This window comes from Acinonyx jubatus, chromosome E3, assembly GCF_027475565.1.
Source record: "Acinonyx jubatus isolate Ajub_Pintada_27869175 chromosome E3, VMU_Ajub_asm_v1.0, whole genome shotgun sequence".
Classification (NCBI taxonomy): Eukaryota; Metazoa; Chordata; class Mammalia; order Carnivora; family Felidae; genus Acinonyx; species Acinonyx jubatus.
Genome location: NC_069398.1, coordinates 27,625,260 through 27,648,106, shown reverse-complemented (window position 1 = coordinate 27,648,106; position 22,847 = coordinate 27,625,260). Strand labels below are relative to the sequence as shown.

Genomic DNA, 22,847 nt, shown 5'->3' with positions numbered 1-22,847 from the left:
CCCCCCGCCAAGGTCGCCCAGCCCTGGAGTTCATGGGCAGCCCCCACAGTGCAAAGGGCCCTCTCCCCCCCCATTCTGGCTGCAGAGTCTGTCCCTGAGCGTCCCTGCCTCCGTGGCTGGGCCCTCAAACACTGCGAAGACAGCCACCCGGCCCTCCAGGCCTGTGCTCTCCACTGCTGCTGGAATGAGGGTCCTTCTGCTCCCCGCCAACCCCTCCGCAGACCTCCTGGCGTCCCGCAGCCTCCCCCTTGGCCTCCGGATCCCCGCTCTGACCCCGGCATCTCCCTCCCACCTCTCCGGGCTGACCTCCCCCTGCACCTTGGGCCCCCTCCCCCTCCCCTGCCAACCCACCAGCTCCTCTCTCTTGCTGATATTTTTAACTTCTCCTTTAAAAATAGGCCACACCCCCTTGCCATGCTGTTCTTTGTATTCTTAATGATCCCTCGGGTTTGCCAAAAATGCCCACGGGAAGGCCTCTTCGACCTTCTTGCCACCAGGTCTCCCATCGCCCTGGCTGGGCCACGAACACTTCCGGCCTCCCAAGGGAGTTGCCTGCAGGCGGCTCCCCAGCCCCACGCCCAGCGCGCGCGGCTCTCCCCGCACAGTCTCGCCCCCTCTGGCCACAGGCAGCCTCGCAACCCCTCTGTGGCCACCCGTACACCTGCCGACACGCAGATCCAGCCGTGGGGCGTTCGTTACTTACCCGTCCGGCCTTCTAGATCTGCCTCTCCTGTCCCCACGTCCCCTCCTCCCTCTCTTCCTCCCACGCAAAAGGAAACATCGTGTGCCTTCTAGTGTTGAGTCAGAAAACTCTGATGCGAAGGCCTTCGCCCCCAGCCCAGCCGCTGCATGCCGGCCCCCGGCCCCTCCCAGAACCGCACCCGTATTCCTGGAGGCCCTTTCTGTCGCACCTGCGCGCACCAAGGCCCCACCTCAGCCCCACGTCTGCATCCGAATGCCCCATTGGGATGGCTTTGCTGCTGAAATGTGTTCAACCCAAGTGCCCTCCCAAACACACGCCTCAGTCCCCATACCCATCCCCTCCGCGGGCTCCCTGCCCACCTTGGTGGTCTGTAAAATACCCTGCTCCTTCCAGGCCTTTGTGAGACACTGACTCCTCCTGAGACAGACCCCGTCTCCAACCCAATGGGGTTTCTGCCGCCAGGGGGACCCACCAGGTTTTCACTTTCACACACTCTTTGAATTTTGTCTTCTACGCACATGACAGCCGACGGAGTCCACACGGGTGAGGGGCAGAGTGGCTCTGATCCTCCCGAGTGCCAGGCACCTAATAGGTCATCGGTAAAGATTTGCTGAATATATTGAAAAGATACTGGTATTTGGGGTCTAAGCTCATAGACTCACTCCGGTCTTTTGTTACACGATGTTAAAGATCTCAGACAAGAATATAGTTGCGCACACGAAGGCCATAAAAAAAGACAAGTTCCAGACTGCTCGTCACTTCTCTCCTGGCTGATGCAGTGGGGCCCCGAGTTCTTATTATTTTCAATAGCTCACCATAAAATAAAATTATGAGGTTCGCTCCACCCCTCCCCGCAGCTGCTCTTCCGTTCCTGTTTTCTTAGTCTACGTGACGAGGGCCACTCTGAAGATATAACCACAGATAAACTAAGCCGTCAGCTCCTTACTGTCTGCCACGGTGGCAATGGCAGAGCATGGTCTCCTGGGGCCCTGGGCATTTTTACACCATGCTCTCTCTCTGACACTTCCGTGGAGCTTAAAGAGGGCAGGGGCCAGAGTCACAGCCATAAGAACTCTGGGAGAGCACAGGTGGCCCACTGCCTGGGACTACGGAGGCTCTTACTCACCTTCCCGAGCTCCTGGGGCCATGTGGACTCACAGAAAGGAAAGGGTGTCCCCTTAAATAGTGGTTCTGGGCACCTGCACTCAACTCGGCTGTGGGACTTGTTGAAACAGGCCTGGACGAAGTGATTTCGGTGATAAGGAGGACAAAGGAGAAATAGTCCTGCTTCCCCACACCACCAGGGGCTACAGAGTAGGTCTGCGACCAGCCTTTGAGCCATCCAACTTGGGACTTGCTCTTTGACCATTTCCCCCGGGGCCCAGGTGCCAGGCACCAAGCGAGCGTCTGGCCCCGGGAGCAGGTAGGAGGGATGAGCTTTCTCTCCCTGGCTTCCTTCTTACAACCTTAACGTTCCCTGTACGCTTGACAAATACATTCCACTTGCAACAATGTTATGTCTGTGTTCAACTTTAAAATTATACTCTGAACAGCCCTGGTGTGATTCCATATGGAATGATTTACATGCTGGGCAAGAAACTTTTGCGGGCCAACTGCTAGTTGAATAGCTATTCTAGAGACACTATCAGATGATAATGCTGCCAGGGAGGTGGTTAGAGCTCTCGGTTCCTCGGTTCCTGGAGTGCAGGAAACTGATGTCAGTGCTCGTGAGTGTGGCGGTCGTCAGAGGTACACGGGGGAAATGACTGCTCTGTCTTGCTCTTCACAGCATTCTGAAATCCATGGAGTTTGCACCGTCCGAGGGAGCTGGGACACAGGTACACGGTCTCATTTGCTTTCAGTGTGTGCGAGGGTCAGCTCGCCGTGCTCACTCGTCCGTCCCCGGGCGAGCATCACGAGCTCGAAATGTCTATGGAACCTCCCACCTGCAGCTGACGAGCAATTTCTCAGGAACCTTAAGCAAGTTCAGGCACGTTATCTTTAATGTAAAAAGAGGCAAGAAGAGAAGAGTCAGTGTTTTCCAAACTGGTAACTCGGTTCACGTGACACTGTGATTTAACTCGGGCGGGCACTAAGAACATGGCTAAAAACAGTCTTAGATTATGTCAGAGACCCGCCCAAAATGGACTGGCTTTTATTATCTGCTGCCTCACGTGGGAAAGGGACGGGGCAAGATGACAGCGGCACATCGTCTACCTGGTGGCCGCGTAGACTTTGAGGCACCAAACAGAAGCCCACTCCTGATGCCCAGACGGCAGCTGACTCTTTGGGGCTGGCCACCTCTGCAGTGACCTTCGGACAGCCAGTTCTAATGCCCGATGAGGCACAGGTCTAGACTCCCTGGACGTGGGGACGGAATAGAGCATGATTAGTTGTCTAGCAGCCACGTGGACGTAAAAGAAGACGCAAAAGCTCCAGGTGGAACGCATTCCTTTGGAAAGGAACTCGAGCGTCTCCCACGTGCGCGTGACCATCTTCAGGGGAAGGCCGATCTCTGTAACGTATCAGAGTCAGCCGAGTCGGGCGCACGAGCCATCAGAGCAGGGGGTGTGGGGTTCTGGTGGCCCCGGGGAGCGGGAGGGTGGCCGGCCCCGCGGTGAGCCCTGCTCTGCCCCATCTAGGACGCATCCAAGCCCCTGGAGGTGCTGCTGCTGGAGAAGAACCGCTCGCTGCAGTCCGAGAATGCCGCGCTGCGCATCTCCAACAGCGACCTGAGCGGTAGGTGGACGGCATGGCGTGCCGTGCTCGGTCCCTTCCGGGGGTCGAGGAAGAGGAAGGTGAACCGTGAGTCTGGGCCGATGCATGACGGGAACGTCACCGGTGGATGACAGCCTTGACTAATGAGTGCTTGGTCTCCTCCTGGTCCTCCTCACTGCTCCTCCCCTCCCCTCCCCGCCCCGCTTAAAGATGGTCAAGGCCGGATGTGTGGCCGCAGAGCGCCTGCGGAGGTCAGTTAGAGCCAGTGTTGCAGGACATCCAGGAGGGACACTCGGAGGATGTTGGCTTTTCTGGTCTTTTCCCAGTTGTGCGGCCTCTCTCTTGTGGTGTTTTCCGGGGCTGCTTGCGGAGGCCCGGCCCTTCCAGCCTCAGTGGAGCTTTTCTTCCTTCGTCAGGTTTTCCTTGGGAGCGCATCCCCCGTCCTTAGCCTTTCTTTGCTCGTCCCAAAATGGTGGCGTCACTGACTGCTTCTGGTTTTGGCAGCTGGTAAACCGTTTAACAGTGTCTCGGGCTCCGATGATATTTCGTTCTTAAAATGTGCGTGCCTTCGATCGAGTGGACTCGGTACAGTGCATTCGCCTCAGAGCAAGTGGTGTGAGAGAACCCGTTGGTCCCAAAATGTCAGTGTTTGCTGCTCCTCAGGTGGGGCCCTTCTGGTAATAGCTCGAATGCTAGCGGCCCGATCAGAGGCCCCGCGACCTGTCGACTCTTTACTGTGTGTGGTACCGGCTCCTTGTCACTTTAGGACTTTAAATCTATGTCGAGGGGACTCTCCAGGCTGCAACGTACAAGAAAGGTGCAAACATGAAATGCATGTTGCTTGTTTCGGGGGGCCTCGTTTGGCTAATTTAAAAATTCAATTGAAAAACAGACCAACACACCTCATTGGCCCTTGTAAAATCTGCACTTTTTGGTTTTTTTTTTTCCCTTTTGTGGGGCAAACTCTGCATTTTGGTCTTGGTTTTTTTTCCCTTTTGAATCCCCCATAATGCATTATGTTTGCCCTTCCTTGTAGGGTCAGCCAGGAGGAAAGGGAAAGACCAGCCTGAGAGTCAGCGTCCTGGACCTTTGCCGGCCTCCCCTCCTCCTCAGTTGCCCCGCAACACGGGGGAGCAGGCTTCCAATACTAATGGTACACACCAGTTCTCACCAACGGGGTTAACGCAAGACTTTTTCAGCTCATCCCTGGCAAGCCCCAGCCTGCCCCTGGCTTCTACGGGAAAATTTGCACTAAACTCTCTCCTCCAGCGACAGCTAATGCAGTCCTTCTACTCCAAGGCCATGCAGGAAGCAGGAAGCACAAGCGTGATTTTTTCAACAGGTCCATACAGCACAAACTCCATATCTTCCCAAAGTCCATTACAACAAAGCCCAGATGTAAATGGCATGGCCCCGTCTCCCAGCCAGTCAGAAAGTGCTGGGAGCGTCTCCGAGGGCGAGGAGATAGACACTGCGGAAATCGCCCGGCAGGTGAAGGAACAGTTGATCAAGCACAATATCGGACAGCGCATTTTCGGACATTATGTCTTGGGACTGTCTCAAGGGTCCGTGAGCGAGATTCTGGCCCGGCCCAAGCCATGGAATAAACTGACCGTTCGCGGCAAGGAGCCCTTTCACAAGATGAAGCAGTTCCTCTCGGACGAGCAGAACATCCTGGCTCTTCGCAGCATCCAAGGCAGACAAAGAGGTGAGAGGCTCTCGCGGGGTGGTGCCAGCGTGCGAGCCCGGCACGGAGTTGTGTGTGAGTGCGCGTGCGCGTGTGTGTGAGCTGAAACGTCCGCGCGTCACAGCAGGTAAAAAATTCCGTTCGCCGCTACCATCTCTGGGGTCCGAAGGTCGGCGGCGTGAGCCGGAGCCGACAGATACGGGGGGCCTGGCCTCTGACACTCGCTCAGCCCCCCGCATGCAGTAAACTCAGAACCAAAGTGCCACCCATCAAATCGGACAGAATCGCATCCTGTACAACGTCCCGACGCGTGTCGCGTCCAGCGGGCCGATTGGCGGTGGGCGCTGGCCTCACGTGGGAGGAGCCCTCGGGTAGCGCCCGGCCCCAGCACAGCAGCAGCAGCCACGTGCCCCTCCTCTTCCCACGCACACGGGGGGTGTGTCCCGTGGCCAGCTCTCTCCCGGAGTGACCTTCCATTAGTGGTTCCTTTAGCCGAAACCCGCCAGACACCAGCCTGCCTTGAGTAAGATCCGTGAAAGCTCTATGAAAACCGCCTTCCTCCCCCACCCTCCACAAATCTGACAGCCACTCCTATCCCTGATTGAAAGAATCCCCTTCCCTCCCGAACGATGGGATCATTCCGCTCGACCAGCAGTGGTAGAGAAGGGTAGTCTTACCAGACACACTGGAGACGCAGCAAACAGGGAAGGGAGACGCTTCCAGGAGCGTCGATTTGCACAGGGCACGTTGAGCTTTCTGTGGCGATGTTAACTGAAATTGACTGTCTTTGGATGATTAATGTGAGCTTTGTGCCGGGGGCTGGTGGGCGACGCGCTCGGCGGCAGGCGGTGCCCCCTCCCTTTGACCCTCACGGCTTCGGTGCCGTGGGCCACTCCTTAGGTCTGTCTGATCTTGCACAGCAGGGCCTTGGCCTCTGCGGGCTGGCCAGCCAGGGAAGGGCCTCTCAAAAGTTTCTAGTACCTCCCGAGGTGTACAGGAAGCCCTGAGCCCTTTCTGTAGTGACAGGAGGCTCAGACATCATGTCACACAGCCCATAGCGTCAACGCCACCGTCCCCCTGATTGTTTTGTTCTTACCACACTTGTTTTTCAACAGAGAATCCAGGCCAGAGCCTGAACAGACTATTTCAGGAAGTACCGAAACGAAGAAATGGGTCTGAAGGTATGTCGCAGGCAGGTGTTTTTCTTTGCAGTTAGTAAAAACCTAGGAAGCAGCATGTCCTTAGCTGTGCATTTGGGTTAAAACTGTGCAGTGTGATTCTGGCCTGGAACCTGATGGAAAAACAGCTAGTAAGTATAAAACAAAGCACGGGTTCAAGTGCGCACGGTCCCTTCCTCCCCAGCTGCCCGCACCCTACTGGGTGCGCAAGAGGTGAGGCGGGGAAGCACCGCTAAGAACCAGCCCCCATCCCCACCCCCACCCCGGACCAGCCCAGCCCCCGCTCAGGTGCAAATTACACCTTTCCCCGTTTTCTCAGAAGCAGCCAAGAGCTAACGACTTTCGCTCTGAGAAAAATCAGGTGACCGAGGCAATGAGATACTGCTGCTTCCTCGTACTTCCTTTTAACTCTGAAATACGTTAAAGGTGCTACAGAGTGGACAGATCCCCAGTGTCATTATCGGCTTTCCTCTGGGCCCTGGCGAGCCAACCCCCACTGTGCTCCTGGGCGCTGCATCTTCACAGGGGCCGCGCCCCAGCGGTGTGCTTGTCTGGCAGTGGTTTGGTGCGGCGGTGGCCTTACGTAGCAGGGAAGTGGAGGATGAAAATACGCGGAAGGCTTCCAGAAAGAACTGGGGCCAGCTCCCCCCCGCCCCCGCCCCCACCCCCCGCCGCAGTAGCTTCGGTGCCTCTGTGCACGTGGCTACTCTGCAGAGCGTCCCCCTGTGACCCAGAGACGGAATTCTTGCCCTGGAGGGAATCTCTGCAGGCTTCTGTCCTCGTTCACGAATTTTTAAGACCCAGCATGGGATGATAGAGCCTAAATGTTAAATCTTCACCCTCTTCACCTTGTACGTGCAAATGACCGATAGGCGATCAGCCTCAGCCCTGCCCCCTCCTCTCCCATCTCTGCTCTTTGTGATCCCGGCGTCCCACAGGTGCACAGAACCTCAAGCGTAGTCCCAGGCCAAGACAGCCGTTGAGGCTGCGTTTAAAGGGCTCACGGGCACCACTGCCTTTTAATCCCTCATCTGTTTTTGTGCCGGATTAAGTGACGTGCTCTCCCTGGCCCCAGCCCACGGGTGCCGTCCAGTTTGGCTAAACGTGAGAGCTTGTCCCGCTGGCCAGATAACACCAGGGAGATTCAGCAGGAGCCCTTCCTGCGCGGGGCCGCAGTACCTGCTGTGAAGTTGCACGCACAGCAGATACGGGTAAAGGGGAGGCCACGCCTGCCTCCGTAACCGTCACCGGCCTCAACTCGGGAGCTATTGATCAGAATGACATCTTCGTGCAGCACTGATTTTTTGGTTGTTGTTCCACGGGTGGGCTTGATGTCATTGGTATGGCTTCTCCCTGCAGGTAACATCACGACCCGGATCCGAGCCTCCGAGACCGGGTCCGATGAAGCAATCAAGTCCATCCTGGAACAAGCCAAAAGAGAGCTGCAGGTGCAGAAAACCGGTACGGATTCCACTTTTTTGACCACTGCCTTCCAAACTCAGAAGAATTGTCCTAAGGGTTCTGGTTAGCAGTAATTAATCTTAAAAAAAAAAAAAAAAAAACGAAACCAAAAACAACAGTGTATGTTTTCAGGCATTTGGGCAAGCACGGACGGAAACAGGTCTGTGTGATCTGAATGTTGCCACTAGTGACCGCTCTTTTTATAATGTCATTTCCTAGCACTTGACTCAAGAACGTACCTTCGGCCTAGACCCTCCTTGACTTAAACAAGTGAACAAGTAGTTGGTATCAGATTTCCTTCTTTAAATGCCATCCAGGCTTCGTTATTTGGATACATACTTGACTAAACACTGAAAAAGAGCGGCCAGAAAATAAATCCTAAGCTCCTTCATGGGATGAACGCGGCTGGGGAGGGGTGTCTGAGTGCAGGAGGTCGGCCTCAGGAACCGGCCCTCGGAGCTCCCGCGCCCCCGCTGAGTTGGAATTGAGAGGCACACGGTGCTGTAGATTCAGCTCAGACCCTCTGCCGGAGAGGAGACTGAGTGCCTGAGTTCTCTCGCTCTGGGGTTCAACGTATGGACACACACCCGCCCCGTCCCCATGAAACCCCTGCTCTGCAGAGCCCTTCCACCGCAGACCTGGCCACTGGGCTCCCACCAGGCCTGGCCACGGGCAGCCATGGCAGCTGAGGACGGGCCGCCACCCGGTCACTCCCCTGACCACTGGGCCTTCTCCCCAGGCCACCCCATTCCCACATGACGTATTCAGAGGTGAGCTCGGGGCTCCCTTCTGGGAACCAGGCCTGGGCTTGGCGTCTTTACCCACCCCCCATCCTACTCAAACCGAGTCCTCACCACCGCCCCGGAAGACGGATTTTGTTACCCTGCTATGCGTGATTAGCAAACTCGGGCTCCGAGGGAGAACGGTATGCCCAGGTACATTAAATGGCAGGTCCTAGATGCAAATCCTCGTCCCTCAGCTCCTGTCCCGGCACTTTCCCCTCTGCCTCCTTGCAGGGACCCCAGAGCGGTGGGTGGGGGACTGGCCTGTGAGGCCTCAAGCCTGACCGTGGTGGACCTTCCCTTTGGTGCGGCTCCTACTCTCAAGACCAGAGTGGACGTTTAAGCCGGCCCCTCGTCTGGGTGGCTGAACAGCCGAGAAGCTTGGCCGGGCCCCCCTGCAGGGGGAGATAGCCCTAAATTGAGAGCGGAAAGGCCCACTTTGAGGGGTGGCTCGAGCCATGCCCTGCCCCCTTCCGCGAGCCGCAGTTGTGCCTGCCTGCCCCCGGTCGTGTGCGCTAGAGGAGGAGGGCCTTCTGTCCACCCAGTGAAACCAAGTCCCCGAGAGGCCTAAAAGGTTGTCTCTGGTATCTGAAGCATTTTTCGGCCCCATTAACGTGGGTAAGGAGCCAGCTTATTGTGATTCCTTCCCCCAGACGCGAAGGTGTCTTAGAGTTAGAGCAGGTGTGGGGGCGGGGTTCAGTTCCGTGCTTCTCAGCCAGGGCCTTGCTCCACAGTCATCTGGGAGCGCTGGGTGCTGGGGCGCCTGGGGGGCTCAGTTGGTCGAGTGTCCAACTCTTGGTTTCAGCTCAGGTCATGATCTCACAGTTCATGAGTTCGAGCCCCACATTGGGCTCTGTGCTGACAGTGAGGAGCCTGCTTGGGATTTTCTCTCTGTGTCCCTTCCCACTCGCTCTGTCTCTCTCGAAATACATAAACTTTAAAAAAAAAATTTTTTTTTAATGCGGTGCTGGTCCAGGCCCCCACCTGCCTACTCAGTCAGACACTTCAGGGCTGGGGCCTGGGCATGTGCGTTTTAACAAGCCCAATGGGAGGTTCTGGGGCACAGCCCTAGTCAGGAGCCCTTGATCTAGACCAGTACCCATCCCAAACTTGCCGACGGAAATCCTGAGGCCTAGCAGTGCCCCGCGATCCCCCCCAAGGTCGTGGCCCCCGGTTCTGGACCAGGGCCTACCCGCTGTCCCCCGCCACCATCCTGGGGCCCTCTATTGCTGGCCACACCACCGTCCCCTGCCCAGAGGAAAATAAATGTGAGCCAACCCAGACGCGGCCATTTATCACTGGAGACTCTGGTCTCACACCACAACCGTTAACAGAAATTAGGTTTCTGAAGTTTGACGAAACCACTACAATTTTGGAATTTAGCGCACAAAAATACTGCTTACAAATCATCAAGGATTAAAAAAAAAAAAAAAAATCACCAGGGATGACGGCACGTCCCCGGGTGTTGGCCCGCTTCCCCCCCGCCCCCGTGACACCCCAGGATAATGAACCCTTTCAGATGGTGCGGAATAGAGGCCAGCGGTCTCGGAGCGGTGATGTTAGTCTGTCCGTCCCTGCCCGGACAGACGCACGCGTGGTTCGCTGACGGAGGAAACGATGGCAGGGCAGAGCAGCTCGGGTCTCCCGGCTAATCCGCGCGTTGTGGGCGGGGCAGGTTAGACCGGAGCGGAGGGAAAGCAGCATGTTCCCACCCGCTGGGGACGGCCCCGCCGCCATCTCACCTCCGTGTTTGCTCCGTGCAGCAGAGCCGGCCCAGCCTTCTTCCGCATCCAGCAGCGGGAGCTCGGACGACGCCATCCGCTCCATCCTGCAGCAGGCCCGCCGCGAAATGGAGGCCCAGCAGGCCGCCCTCGACCCCGCCTTAAAGCCAGCGCCACTGTCCCAGGCCGACATCGCCATCCTGACCCCCAAGTTGATACCCTCCTCGCCCATGTCGTCCGTGTCCAGCTACCCTCCGCTCGCCCTCTCCCTGAAGAAGCCCCCGTCCGCCCCCGACGCCAGCGCCTCCGCTCTGCCCAACCCCCCGGCCCTCAAAAAAGAGTCCCAGGACGCGCCCGGGCTGGACCTCCAGGGAGCGGCCGAGTCTGCACAGGGCGTCCTGAGACACGTGAAGAACGAGCTGGGCCGCAGCGGCGTGTGGAAGGACCACTGGTGGAGCACCGTCCAGCCGGAGAGGAAGAGCGCCGTTCCTCCCGAGGACACCAAGCTGGAAGAAGCCAGCAGCACGAAGGAGAAGGGCGGTGGCGGCCAGCCGCGGGCGGAGCGCGGCCAGCTCCAGGGACCCTCGTCGTCAGAGTACTGGAAGGAGTGGCCCAGTGCCGAGTCGCCGTACTCCCAGAGCTCGGAGCTGAGCCTGACCGGAGCCAGCCGCAGCGAGACGCCCCAGAACAGCCCCCTGCCCTCCTCCCCGATCGTGCCCATGTCCAAGCCCGCCAAGCCCTCGGTCCCTCCGCTGACCCCGGAGCAGTACGAGATCTACATGTACCAGGAGGTGGACACCATCGAGCTCACCCGGCAGGTGAAAGAGAAGCTGGCCAAGAACGGCATCTGCCAAAGGATCTTCGGGGAGAAGGTAAGGGGGTGGACTCGGGGGCCTGGGCCTTCTCATCTCTTTTCGCTGCTCTCTGGCAGCATCTGTCTGGAGGACGTGGCCGTCACCCCATTCAGTGAGCCACGGGGCAGAAAGATTTATCCACTCCCAGACTTCCGGAGAGGCCGGCCGATGAATGTTCCACTGTTCGCCCCACCTGGGGCGAGACTCTGGGCTAGGCCGTGTCACCCCCCATGCTCCTTTAGGCTCCCAGTGACACGTGAGGGTGTGGACAGTCGCCGTTTGACAGATAAGGAAAGTGCAGCTCAGGAAAGTTGAAACTACATGCCCCCAGCCGGCCGGTGCCTGAGTTCAAGTCCCGTCTCTCTGCCCAGGGTGGCCCAGACACAACTCTGCAGGCTTTTTTGGCCAAAAAAAGCTCTGATCCCATAGAGAGACCTAGAGAAGGAAGATGCATGTGACAGGAGAAGCTTATGTCATGTGATAGGCATAATCGTACCTGTCTCCCAATTCAGCATTTTCCCGGGTCCTGTCGGCCAGATCGGTGAACTGACCTGCCCAGGATACACAGCTAGAGGTGGCCCCGGGCACAACTGCCATGCCCGCAAAGCCCCTGCTTCCACCCCTTCCCTCCCTGGCTCACGAAAGTCAGTGATTTCTGAATGAGCCCCCAGACCCTTTCTGTGCCAGGCACTTCCCGGTAACAGTTTCTCGATAATGGGGATTTACCAGGCCTGTAAAAAAGAAGGTAAACATAATACCCCAGCGTTGTTTCAGATTAAGTCATTACTGAGCATAAGAAGTGCTCCACTCCCCTGAAAGGCAGCCTTCCCGAGGGGTATGTGGTGGGGTCGACAGTGGCCTCTGAGGAACCCCCATGCGGGGGTCTCCCCTCCCGCCTCCCGGCCCTCCCTGCCCTCCCTGCCCTGCATTGTCCTGCCTTCCGCTCAGCGTTTGCGCCGAACCGTGCGGTGGATCCTTACAATATCTGATTGTGATTTCTTTGTCCTGATTTTACAAAAGGTGATGGGGCGGATAGAAGTGAGGATGAGAATTTCAAGTCCCTTGAAATTTCTAGTTCAGTGTTGTAAAAATATCATTTGAGAACATTTAAATAGACATTTGTGCTCATGCCTTAAATTTAGCAGAGACTTAATAGCGTTGAACTTGTTTGGCCCGTGAGTGCAGTTTATTCTGGAACTTGAGAACTTTTCACAAGAGTGATCGAACGCAGCCCCTAAATATCTCTGGGCTGCATCTGTGTCCTGTGGGGGGTGTTTGTGCCCATACATATGTATGGCCATATGTGAGCGTTAAGAAAACTCGGGCATGTACGTGCAATTTGTCGGTTGTCTGCAGTGAGTTTCACTCCCAGGCTGGCGCCCCCATCGCCGCCGGCTCACCTCTGGGCCCCCACTGCCGAGCAGGATGCGGTCAGAGAGAGCAAACCTTTCTCGGCGCCAGCCCGGCCCAGCGCCACAAAGAAGACCGGCCTCCCGCACCCCGCCGGCCCCCGCCGCTCTGGCCACTAAAGGGGTCCTTGGCCCCGGCACCTCAGCCTTTCCTGGCACCTCCGGGCAAAGAGCAAGCTTTCAGCGCTTCCTCCTCGGGCTGTCGGGACGCCACCCCCGAGGCCTTGGCAGGATGGAGGCCCTGGGCGAGATCCCCTCCCCTCCTCCTCCCACTGCTCCTCTCCCTGGGAGTAGAAAGCTGTGACTGAACTAGGGCTCCCCAAGCCAGGGCCTCCGCCCACCGGGGCCTGTGACAAGCTGATGCCCCAACCCCAGGCTGGCGCCATCCACCGGGCAGGGGTTCCGCGCTCAGCCCCTGAAGCCCTCGCTTGGGTGTCGTCCGTCCCCACCTCTCCGTGGCCATGTGTGCATCACTAAAGCATTTGGTGGCCTCACACTAAATCCTGGGCACCGATGCATGTCTTTGGTTGCCCCACCAGGTACTGGGCCTGTCCCAGGGCAGTGTCAGCGACATGCTGTCCCGGCCGAAGCCTTGGAGCAAGCTGACCCAGAAAGGCCGAGAACCCTTCATCCGGATGCAGCTCTGGCTGAACGGCGAGCTGGGCCAGGGTGTCCTGCCTGTCCAAGGGCAACAGCAAGGGCCAGGTAAGGGCAGCCCCTCCCTGGGCTCCTGCAGATGGGGGGAAGGGAAATGTATGCAGGGGGTGGTGAGGCCACCAACCGCGCCCTGGACTGTTGGCCGGCGCCTGGGGGGCGGAGAACTGTCCCCTTCCTCCACAACCTGTTGCCATGGGACTGACTTTAGTTTTTCGGAGACAGAAAGCTGTGCCTAGCTAATTTTATAAGCAGCAGAAAATGAGTTACTAATTAGGAAAATGCTGTTTGTACATAAATATAGGTAAAAGTCAAGTAGCTAAATCAGGGAATCAGGAAAGGAAATCAGCCAGAGACACAGAGGTGAAAGATACAACGGGCTCCAGCTTCTGCCTGCGTGGACCCCGAGTTCTGGCCCCCCTGTAAGGAGCGGGACCTTTGGGAACTTTATGCCGTCTACGCTCTGCTATGCTCGGTGTGTTAGGAAGTTTTAAACCCCTGGGGTTTGTTTCCTCATTTAATTGTAACCCTTTGTCTTATTCAGTCCTCCATTCTGTGACGTCACTACAGGACCCCCAGCAGCAGGGCTGCGTGAGTTCAGGTAACTAGCGATTTCTGTTGTTTTGTGTGGAATACTTCCCTCCCTCTACGTTTCCCTGTCCTCTGGTCTGTAGCGGGGGGTCTCCGAGGATCCCTGGTTCTGGATTCGGTGAGCCGAAAACACCATATGCGGCTGGCACACTGGATTCCTCGTGGTCCTGGTTTCTAATGGACACAGGGAGAGTTAGCAGCTACGTGAGGGTTTCCTCCGGCATTTTCCTGCTCGCCACCAAATTCTTTCATCGGCCTGTGGCTTCTAGGTGCTCGGGACCGGGGGCTGAGGTCCAAGTCAGAGATAGATTCTGCACTCGCGGGCGCCTCCATTCTAACAGGAGGGAACTGGACCTCTCCCGGCAGGGTCATGGGCAGGCAGAAGTTGAGTCCATCCAGAAGACCTTGGGGCCACCTTCAAGCAAGAAGGATGGGGACGAAGGAAGCCAGCACGGGCTGAGGGTGGGAATCCAGCCTAGAGGTGGGTGGAGGGAGGAAGGCCTGCAGTGCCGGCCGGCCGAGACACCTGGCGCCTTCCGGTTGGCATGTGGAGCCCCGGGGCCTTTGAGCCGGTGTTTCTGCTCTGCGGACCCCTTGCGGCGGCACCGTGCTCCTGGCCGTCGTCACACGTCCACCCTGTGCTTCCGTGAGCTCGGAGCCTTGCTTGCCCGGCTTCTGGGAACAGCCAGCGTCTTGAGCTGCTCCTCTGTTTGCTTTTATTTTTCTAAACACACGGATTAGCCTCCATGTCCCATCGATTCATTGAAAACTCAGAGCTAAGGGAGGGGCACGAAGCCCGCCAGCCTGCTGCAAGTTTTATGAGGGAAAACGCGCGTAGCACACGGAGCAGCTGGGCAGCGGCCCGAGAGACACCGAACCCGCACACAGATGCACCCCGAGCGGGGCGTCGGCCGCAAAGGGCCTGGTTGAGTTTGCATTTTGGGTGCTTCCCTTTGATTTTGACCACAACGGGGGGTGGAAGTCGGTGTCTTACCCAAATCGTTGGTCTTCTTGGCCGGACCTCTGAATGGAGTGGTTTGTCCACCTGAAGAGGGACCACATGTACTTCCTTCCCCCCCTCATGTCTGGGTAGGTCAGCTGAAGTAGCGAGTCCCAGAGAACTTAACGGAGCACCGGCTCGCGTCCCAGATACATCAGGGCAAATAATGCACAGACTTGTTTGTGCCAGAGCTTCACAGACATTTGCATGGAAAATTCGCCTCGCCTCTTGCCCCAGCGGAAAGTTGGCCTCCCCTTAAACTCTCCAAGAGTATTTGCCGCCCAACAGAGTTAGGACTGCACTTGGCAGATCGTGACGAACGTATTTTAGATCAAAATCACTTGTTCCTGGGGCTCCTGGGTGGCTTAGTCGGTTAAGCCTCTGCCTTCGGCTCAGGTCGTGATCTCAGGGTTCATGAGTTCAAGCCCCGTGTCTGGCTCTGTGCTGACAGCTCAGAGCCTGGAGCCTGCTTCAGATTCTGTGTCTCCCTCTCTCTCTTCTTCCCGTGTTCATTCTCTCTCTCTCTCTCTCTCTCTCTCTCTCTCTCTCTCTCTCAAAAACATTAAAAAAAATTTTTTTTTAAATCACTTGTTCCTAAAGAAAACAGGAGCTCTCCCGCAGCTCCTAGTCAGTCATGATCGGTGCCAAAATCTTCTCCATGTGCGAACACATCCTTGAAGAATGGCCTCTCGCTCTTTATCGTATGGCAGGTATTTGCTCTTGTGCTGGAAGGTCCGTTGTCACATTTCCGACATAGGGAAACCACGCTGGGCCCCTCAGAGGGACGTAAGTGGTATCTGTAATAAGATGTCAAATTACTTTATAAAATAAAGCGATGTGTAAGACTCTTGGAGAGTCTGCAGATTGGCGGAGGCAGGGAGCCTCTGGATCAAAATGAGCACCAAAGAACTTTCCAGCAGTTTCTGTGAAGAGGTGGCAGGCGGGCCTCTCCCTGTGTCATCCCGGCAAAACGGGAGACGACGGGTTATAGACCGCTTGCCCATCGCACCCATGGGCAGTCAGCCATAGGGAAGTTGTCAGTAGAAACACTCATTGTGGGGATTGTGGGGGAAAAGACGGAAAAATATTTCCTACATTGTAGGAAAGTACAAATTTTTTAATATGACAGTCGCTAAGCAAAAACGTTTCTCTGGATCGCAAAGACGAGAAAAAGCGCTCGTCAACGTTCAAAGAAAGATGATCACTGCGGCAAGATTGTGGGTGGTAGTTTTTCTCGCGTGAAAGTTCTTTACTACCAGTGGTCTCTTTTCAGGAGTATTTCTAAAAGTCAAAGTAGCAGAGCTTTTCACTTTGTGGGATTTAGATTTGAAAAAGAGAATTATTTTGTAATGATGAGTATCGCTGTATCATTGGGATGGATGCCCAGAGGGGACGCCAGAATCTTCCTCGACAGAGTAGAAAATGAGCGTCTGTGAGGAAGCCTCCAGTGAAGCCGTGCTGCCCCAGAGGCACGTTAGCAAAGCCTCCGGTTCCAGGATTTCCCCAGGATTCGAGTTCTCTGTTCTCACCGCGGCTACCACGGAATCCTTCCCCAAGGCCCCCAGGCCCAGAAAGGTGCTGTCCTTGGCAGTGACTCCATGAGGCCCGTGCCAGAGGTGGCTCAGCATGGTAGAAACAGATGGCTGTGGGAAGGTAATTCCAAGCCTAGGTTGGTTGGTTCCTGGATGCTGGGGAGAAACACTCCGCGTCTGAGCAGCCCGGGCCCTGGGCCGGCCTAGTGGCCACAGTAGCCTCCCGGGTGTGGAAGGGCTTTGGAAGCCCGGCCTTCTGTCCACGGCCCAGCAGTGAGAGACTACAGTTGCCCGGCAGAGAATGCGTGGGCCCAGCGCAGGACTCTGTGCTCAGTTACCATGGCGATAAGATGCCCGGGAGTGAAGTGGCCTCACTCATCTGAACAGCAAGCTGCTGACACAGGAGTCTGCTTGCCTCACTAAAGGCTCCCTGCCTGCCTCTCTGTGCCAGGCGCTGCTGCCCCTCGGGGTCTCCGTTTTCCTTAATGATCTGCACGTCAAGCTTGCTGATAAGCTTTACGAGGAGAGAGAGAGAGAGAGAGAGAGAGAGAGACCGAACTTTTCATTACATCGCCCCTTCCTCTTCTTGAACGGAACCGTTCCTGAATGTTCCTTTGATGATCTGAGCATTGGGGTGATGGCCTCGGGCAGTCAGGAGGGTCAATGCCATTTTCTGCTGGCGGTCTGCGCTTTTTCTTGGAAGCTGTTGGGGCCTTGACGAAGAGTTAGGAGAGCAGAGGGTCCCGTGTTGATCACATGAGTTAACTTTTAATAGATAGATAGATAGAGCGAGCAGAGGGTCCCGTGTTGATCACATGAGTTAACTTTTAATAGATAGATAGATAGATAGATAGATAGATAGATAGATAGATAGAGCGAGCAGAGGGTCCCGTGTTGATCACATGAGTTAACTTTTAATAGATAGGTAGGTAGATAGATAGATAGATAGATAGATAGATAGATAGAGCGAGCAGAGGGTCCCGTGTTGATCACATGAGTTAACTTTTAATAGATAGGTAGATAGATAGATAGATAGATAGAGCGAGCAGAGGGTCCCGTGTTGATCACATGAGTTAACTTTTAATAGATAGATAGATAGATAGATAGATAGATAGATAGAGCGAGCAGAGGGTCCCGTGTTGATCACATGAGTTAACTTTTAATAGATAGATAGAGCGAGCAGAGGGTCCCGTGTTGATCACATGAGTTAACTTTTAATAGATAGATAGATAGAGCGAGCAGAGGGTCCCATGTTGATCACATGAGTTAACTTTTAATAGATAGATAGATAGATAGATAAATAGATAGATAGAGCGAGCAGAGGGTCCCATGTTGATCACATGAGTTAACTTTTAATAGATAGATAGGTAGATAGATAGATAGGTTTTTAAAGGCCAGAACTTCCGATCAGGTACTCGTTGAGGTTTCCAGGCAGTCTAGTTCCCTACAAACATTTTGAGTTGGCTTCTTTCGGAGTTCCCAGTGCCTTGGGGGAGGTGAGCCGGTGGTTCTGCACGGGGTCGTGTTTGACCTAATACGGCAAACTTATTGGGCGATAGTCCTTTGGGGATTGGTTCTCTGCTTCTTCCTGTTGTCGGTCTTCCGTCCCAGGTACCAGGCATCAGCTGACCTCGCTGCTTAGCGATCGCCATGCTCTGGGGAAGCAAAAGAAAGCACTTACGGATGAAGGGAGGGGCCCTGTAAGGGTTGTTTCCCCTGAGTGTGGCCTCCAGTCCTTGCTGATCAGGTAGCAGGCTTTCTTTTAAAAGGAAGAAAACCTCAAGATGCACGGAAGGGGTTTGTGTGAGGGCACGTGTGTAGGTAGGTAGGTAGGTAGGTACATAGATCGGTAGGCAGATACGATCTGGTAAACCGCTGGGGTTTTTTGTGTTGTTTTTTTTTTTTTCCACTTTCGTTCCCTACAGCTCATTTTATATTCACAGTTCCTTGGTGTGATTAATCTCTTTGCCCCAAGGGAAGGAAGGAGACAAGAGACGATCTAAAAGGGGGAGGGAAAAAAAAGGGAAAGGAACAGATTTTCCTGGATGCGATGTTAGTCATTACATTACAGAGCGTAACTTTTGAACACGAAAGCATTCTGTTACTGCAGTTAATAAGCTTCCACACCACCCTTCAGATGGATTATTGCAAACCGCATAAGCCAAAGCATGCCCCAGTCTCCTCGGATTAATTCTGCAACATCCAGTTTTTTCCCAGCATGTGAGTCAGGAGCTGTGGGTTCCGGGTCCTCTACACCCGTGGAGAATCCCATGGCTGACTGTTGTCAGTCAGCAGAGCAGCAGCTGCCTCCCGAGGAGACAGCTGCCACAGTGTCTTGAACGTGGGTGGCCTCACACACCCAGGAGAGACCCGTGGCCACAGCCCCCAGTTAGGGACGGGCCAACATTCCTGTGTAATACGCAGAATGACTCTTGCTTGGTGCCCATGAGATGACCAGGAAAATCTGTCCGGGGTTTTAGTGCTTTGAACTCAGCAGTGGGATTCTCGGGCAGGCATTTGGATAGCTTGTTAATAGGGACTGCCAGAAAATTCCATGGCAGTATCTAAAACTTGTCAGTTTTAGTGCCTCAGTTTAGTGCCTTAGACTAGATTTGATTTGATTTTTTTTTCTTTCTCTTCCATCGAAATAAATCAGTGATCGTAACTGTCGGTTCTCTCTAAGAAGAATTTTTCTAACCCCTGAAAAGATTTGTATATAACTGATTTATACCTGGCCGCAGAGAACAGATCGAAAACAAAAGAGGATTCTGGAAAGCCACCTATGAACTAGAGAGTGCCCTTCCCTGAGCAGAGGGTAGGCCGCTGCTGATCATTTGGCTCAGGGCTCGGCCTTGTGCACCCACTCATCGACGCAGTGTGGCCAGGAGAACTCAGTGTGCCATGTGTGCCTTTCTTTCTTGGTTGCAACCTGCGTTCGGATGCTTTGTTATATCAAGAACGCCGTGATAAAGGAATAACTGTTCTAAGGTCAGAAAAGACGGGTTTCTGGATTCAGACACAGCCTGCCTTCCTATTGTCGGTATGTGTGGGTGCAGGCCCCGCGACGCTGAGGGAGCTCCACAGAGGGACTGGGCCGTAAAGGGCTAAGGGGTCAGGGAGGAGAATATTGCAGGTACAAAGTTCATAGACAGGGAAGCACATGACATGTGCAGAACCTTTGAAAAGGGTGAGAAGCCCCTGACGCAGAGGGCTTTTTTTTGGTTTGTTTTCCTTTTAAAACAACAGTAGGAGAGTAGATCCTGGGAGCGTTTGGTCTTTCCTGTGTGTAGTCTACCGTTGGCTGTGCTGCCTTGAGGCTTGTGTGGTAAGAAGAAAAGTGTGCAGGCGCCTGGGGGGCTCAGTCAGTTAAACATCCAACTCTTGGCTGTGTCTCAGGTCATGATCTCACGGTTCGTGAGTTCGAGCTCCGCATCCGGCTCCTTTTGCGGACAGTGCAGGGCCTGCTTGGGATTCTCTCTCTCTCTCCCCCTCTCTCTCTGCCCCTCACCTACTCACTCTCTCTGTCTCTCAAAATAAATAAACTTAAAAAAAGAAGAAGAAGAACGAGGAGGAGGAGGAGAAAAGTGTGGACGGTGGGACAGAAGGGAGGCTCCGTGCTCTTTCAGGGGGACCTTGGCGACCTGCCCCGCCCCTTCCCTGGTGGTGTTGGGCCTGCGATGTGTACCTGCTGCCTCTCCTACCAAAGTGCTTCTCCTCACCCCTACCCGCCCCCAGTGGCTCTTTCTTGAGAGGAGGGGGGCTGAGGCCCGTGATCGGTGGCACAGCCCTCCTGAGTTCTCACCCACCCCGTCCAAAGAGATCAGAGGATGGAGGGAAGAAACTCCTGACCTCAGAGCTGAGCCGCTGGACCACAGGGAGCCAGGAAATAAGCAGGAAAGAACTTCCCGCCGCTGGACCGTGGGAGGGGCAGGTGAGGGGTTGACACTCGGCCAGCGGCATAGCCTCCAGTATGCAGGGCACTGAGATGGCATTAGCAGTGGCTGAATATGCGCAGGCGGGGGAGGGGGGAACAGTTCAAGAAGACATTGTCCAGGGCTACAGGATAGGCTTAGGGGGCTCAGAGGCAGAGAGGGAGAGGAGGTGGACGATGATGGCCCAAAGCCCAAAGGTCATTTGGCCCCGTATGGGGAAGGGCCTTGTTCAAACAGGGTAGGCTGAGGAGGCTGTGAGCCCGAGGAGCACATGCCCCAGAGCCACCAGGCCTGGGGCCCTCAGCTGAGGCGGGGCTTAGGGAATGTCCCACCAGGGCCTAGAAAGTTCCTTCCTCACCTTGGGTGCAGTGGAGTAACTTGCTCTGCCAAGAGCGAGATATCCCCTGTGCCAGTCCAGACGGTCTAGGAAACTGTGCTCTGTGAATTGCCTTCTAATTAATGTCTTTCAAAAATTGTCAGCCTTATCTCAGCTGAGCTCAGGTGACAAGGGGTTTGGGCATTCTAGAGCTAACCCTTCAAGAATGATGAGATGCAGGCCAGGCACAGCAAACGCAGGAGGGGCCTCGGCCACGCCACAGGACAGGAGGGGGCCCTCTCTTGAGCCCCCTCGAAATGGGACTTATTGTCAGCTCCCCCTAGTGCGTGTGCACTCGCCGCTTTGTGGGAATTCACCACGGGGGTCTGGCCATGTGACCCGGAAGCAGCCCCCACTGCAATGTTAACGTAGGAGGGCAGGGGGAGAGTGGAGGCCCGGCCCCGCCTGCCTTCACCCGGAGCACACTGTACCTGCAGGCCCCGCATGGGGTTCGCTCTCAGGCAGCAGACATCAGCCTCACCGTTCCTGGGAAAGACTGCTCCTTTGTAAATCAGCCCCCAAAGTCTCTGTTCCTAGAGTGGGATTTGCCACCATTACCTCTCCAAAAAAGAGACAGAGAGAGAGCAACTCAGGGTAAGAGATTTGACTTTGTTAAAAAATTATGACTTGTGGGGTTTTCTTGAATAAATGAAGTGTACACCATGATTATAAAATGCAAGCTTTCAAAGAGTTTACACCCCTTTTTTAAAAATGAGTTGATCTCCGCTGGTGAAGCGTCTGACTTCGGCTCTGGTCGTGCTCTCATGGTTCTTGAGTTCAGGCCCCACGTCACTCTCTCTGCTTCTCCTGTGCTCACACACGCTCTGTCTGAGAAATAAGTAAACATTGGGGCACCTGGGTGGCTCAGTCGGTTGAGCTTCGGACTTTGGCTCAGGTCATGATCTCGTGGTTCGTGGGTTCGAGCCCCGTGTTGGGTTCTGTGCTGACAGCTCAGAGCCTGGAGCCTGCTTGGGATTCCGTGTCTCCCTCTCTCTCTGCTCCTCCCGTGCTCGTGCTCTCTCTCTGTCTCTCAAAGATAGATGAACGTTAAAAATAATTTAAAAACAAAATGTTTCAAAAAAAAATAAGTAAACATTTAATTGAGAAAAATAATGAGTTGCCCACCCTCCCAAAACCCCCGTCTTCCAGCCGCCCTCCCCGGAGACCGTCCTATCCCGTTTCCTGCAGACGGTCCCTGTAACTAGATACTGTTCTGCACAGAAGGAAGCCTGCAGGCATCCAGGTGCCGTGTCTTGCTTTCCTCAAGCAGCAATATGTTAGCAGGTACTTGTTAGCCCAGTATGCAAAGAATCTTCTCTTTTTACAGCTATAGGGAAGTCCCATATCTGGATATACGGTATCTTATTTAACCAGTCACTGGTGAGAAATATTTCCATTGATTTCAACAGCAAAACCTAAGCAACTGCCCTGCAGTGACCAGCCTTGAGTGCGTGTCAGCGGCCGTGTGCGCAGCGGGCTCAGCTGACTGCCGAGGGCTCGTCCGGCCTCTGCCGCCGAGCGACGGTGCGGCCTTGGGCAAGTGCCCCGACTTCTCTGTCTCAGATTCTTCTTCTGTAAGATGGGGCAAATACGGGACCTGTCTCCCAGGCTGTTGGGAGCTTTAAATGACTTTGGGTACAAAAGCCTTTCAGAACCGGGCCCGCTGGGGGCACCTGGGTGGCTCATTCGGTTCAGCGACCGACTTTTGATACTGGCTCGGACCCCGATCTCACGGTTCAAGCCCCGCATTTGGGCTCTGCGCCGACAGTGTGGAGCCTGCTTGGGATATTCTCTCTCTCTCTCTCTCTCTCTCTCTCTCTCTCTCTCTGCCCCTCCCCCACTCATTCTCTCTCTCTCTCTCTCTCTCTCTCTCAAAATACATAAACTTAAAAAAGATTCAAACTCTGTTTAAAAGGAAATAAAAAGAACAGGGGCCGCCGTTGGAACATTTACTTCTGCTGCTACACTTGCGTTACATGTTGCCCCGCGTATACGTGAATGATACATGTGCACACACAGAACGTCAGGCCTCCCGCTTTCAAACAGGAAAGCAGCCCAGCCGCTCGCTCCTGGGGTGGAGCTCGTCAGGCGCGAACATCACTGGGTGGAAGCCGGCAGCCAGGGTCCGCTGCAGGGGAAGCTGCGTGCAGCTCTCCAGACTCCCGGCTTCTCGGAAATGCCGTCGGTCTTTGGGAGCGGCCTGCCCGTCTACCATCCTGTAAAGTTGACCCCAAATCCTGAGCTTCCAG

The 22,847-nt window shown here is 55.1% G+C and overlaps 1 protein-coding gene across 9 annotated transcripts in view; it reads left to right on the top strand.

The window, feature by feature from the left end:
- Positions 1-22,847, top strand: part of CUX1 (cut like homeobox 1) — a 375,851-nt gene that overhangs the window by 298,087 nt on the left and 54,917 nt on the right. For 5 of the 9 annotated variants that reach the window (XM_053213808.1, XM_053213805.1, XM_053213804.1 and 2 more), the window contains 8 exons: positions 2,493-2,541; positions 3,346-3,442; positions 4,458-5,129; positions 6,224-6,289; positions 7,646-7,747; positions 10,293-11,122; positions 13,053-13,218; positions 13,712-13,768. In XM_053213808.1, the coding sequence (XP_053069783.1) occupies positions 2,493-2,541; positions 3,346-3,442; positions 4,458-5,129; positions 6,224-6,289; positions 7,646-7,747; positions 10,293-11,122; positions 13,053-13,218; positions 13,712-13,768 (2,039 nt within the window). The remainder of the gene's footprint in view (positions 1-2,492; positions 2,542-3,345; positions 3,443-4,457; positions 5,130-6,223; positions 6,290-7,645; positions 7,748-10,292; positions 11,123-13,052; positions 13,219-13,711; positions 13,769-22,847) is intronic. The other 4 variants (XM_053213812.1, XM_053213810.1, XM_053213809.1 and 1 more) reach the window with 1 other exon arrangement.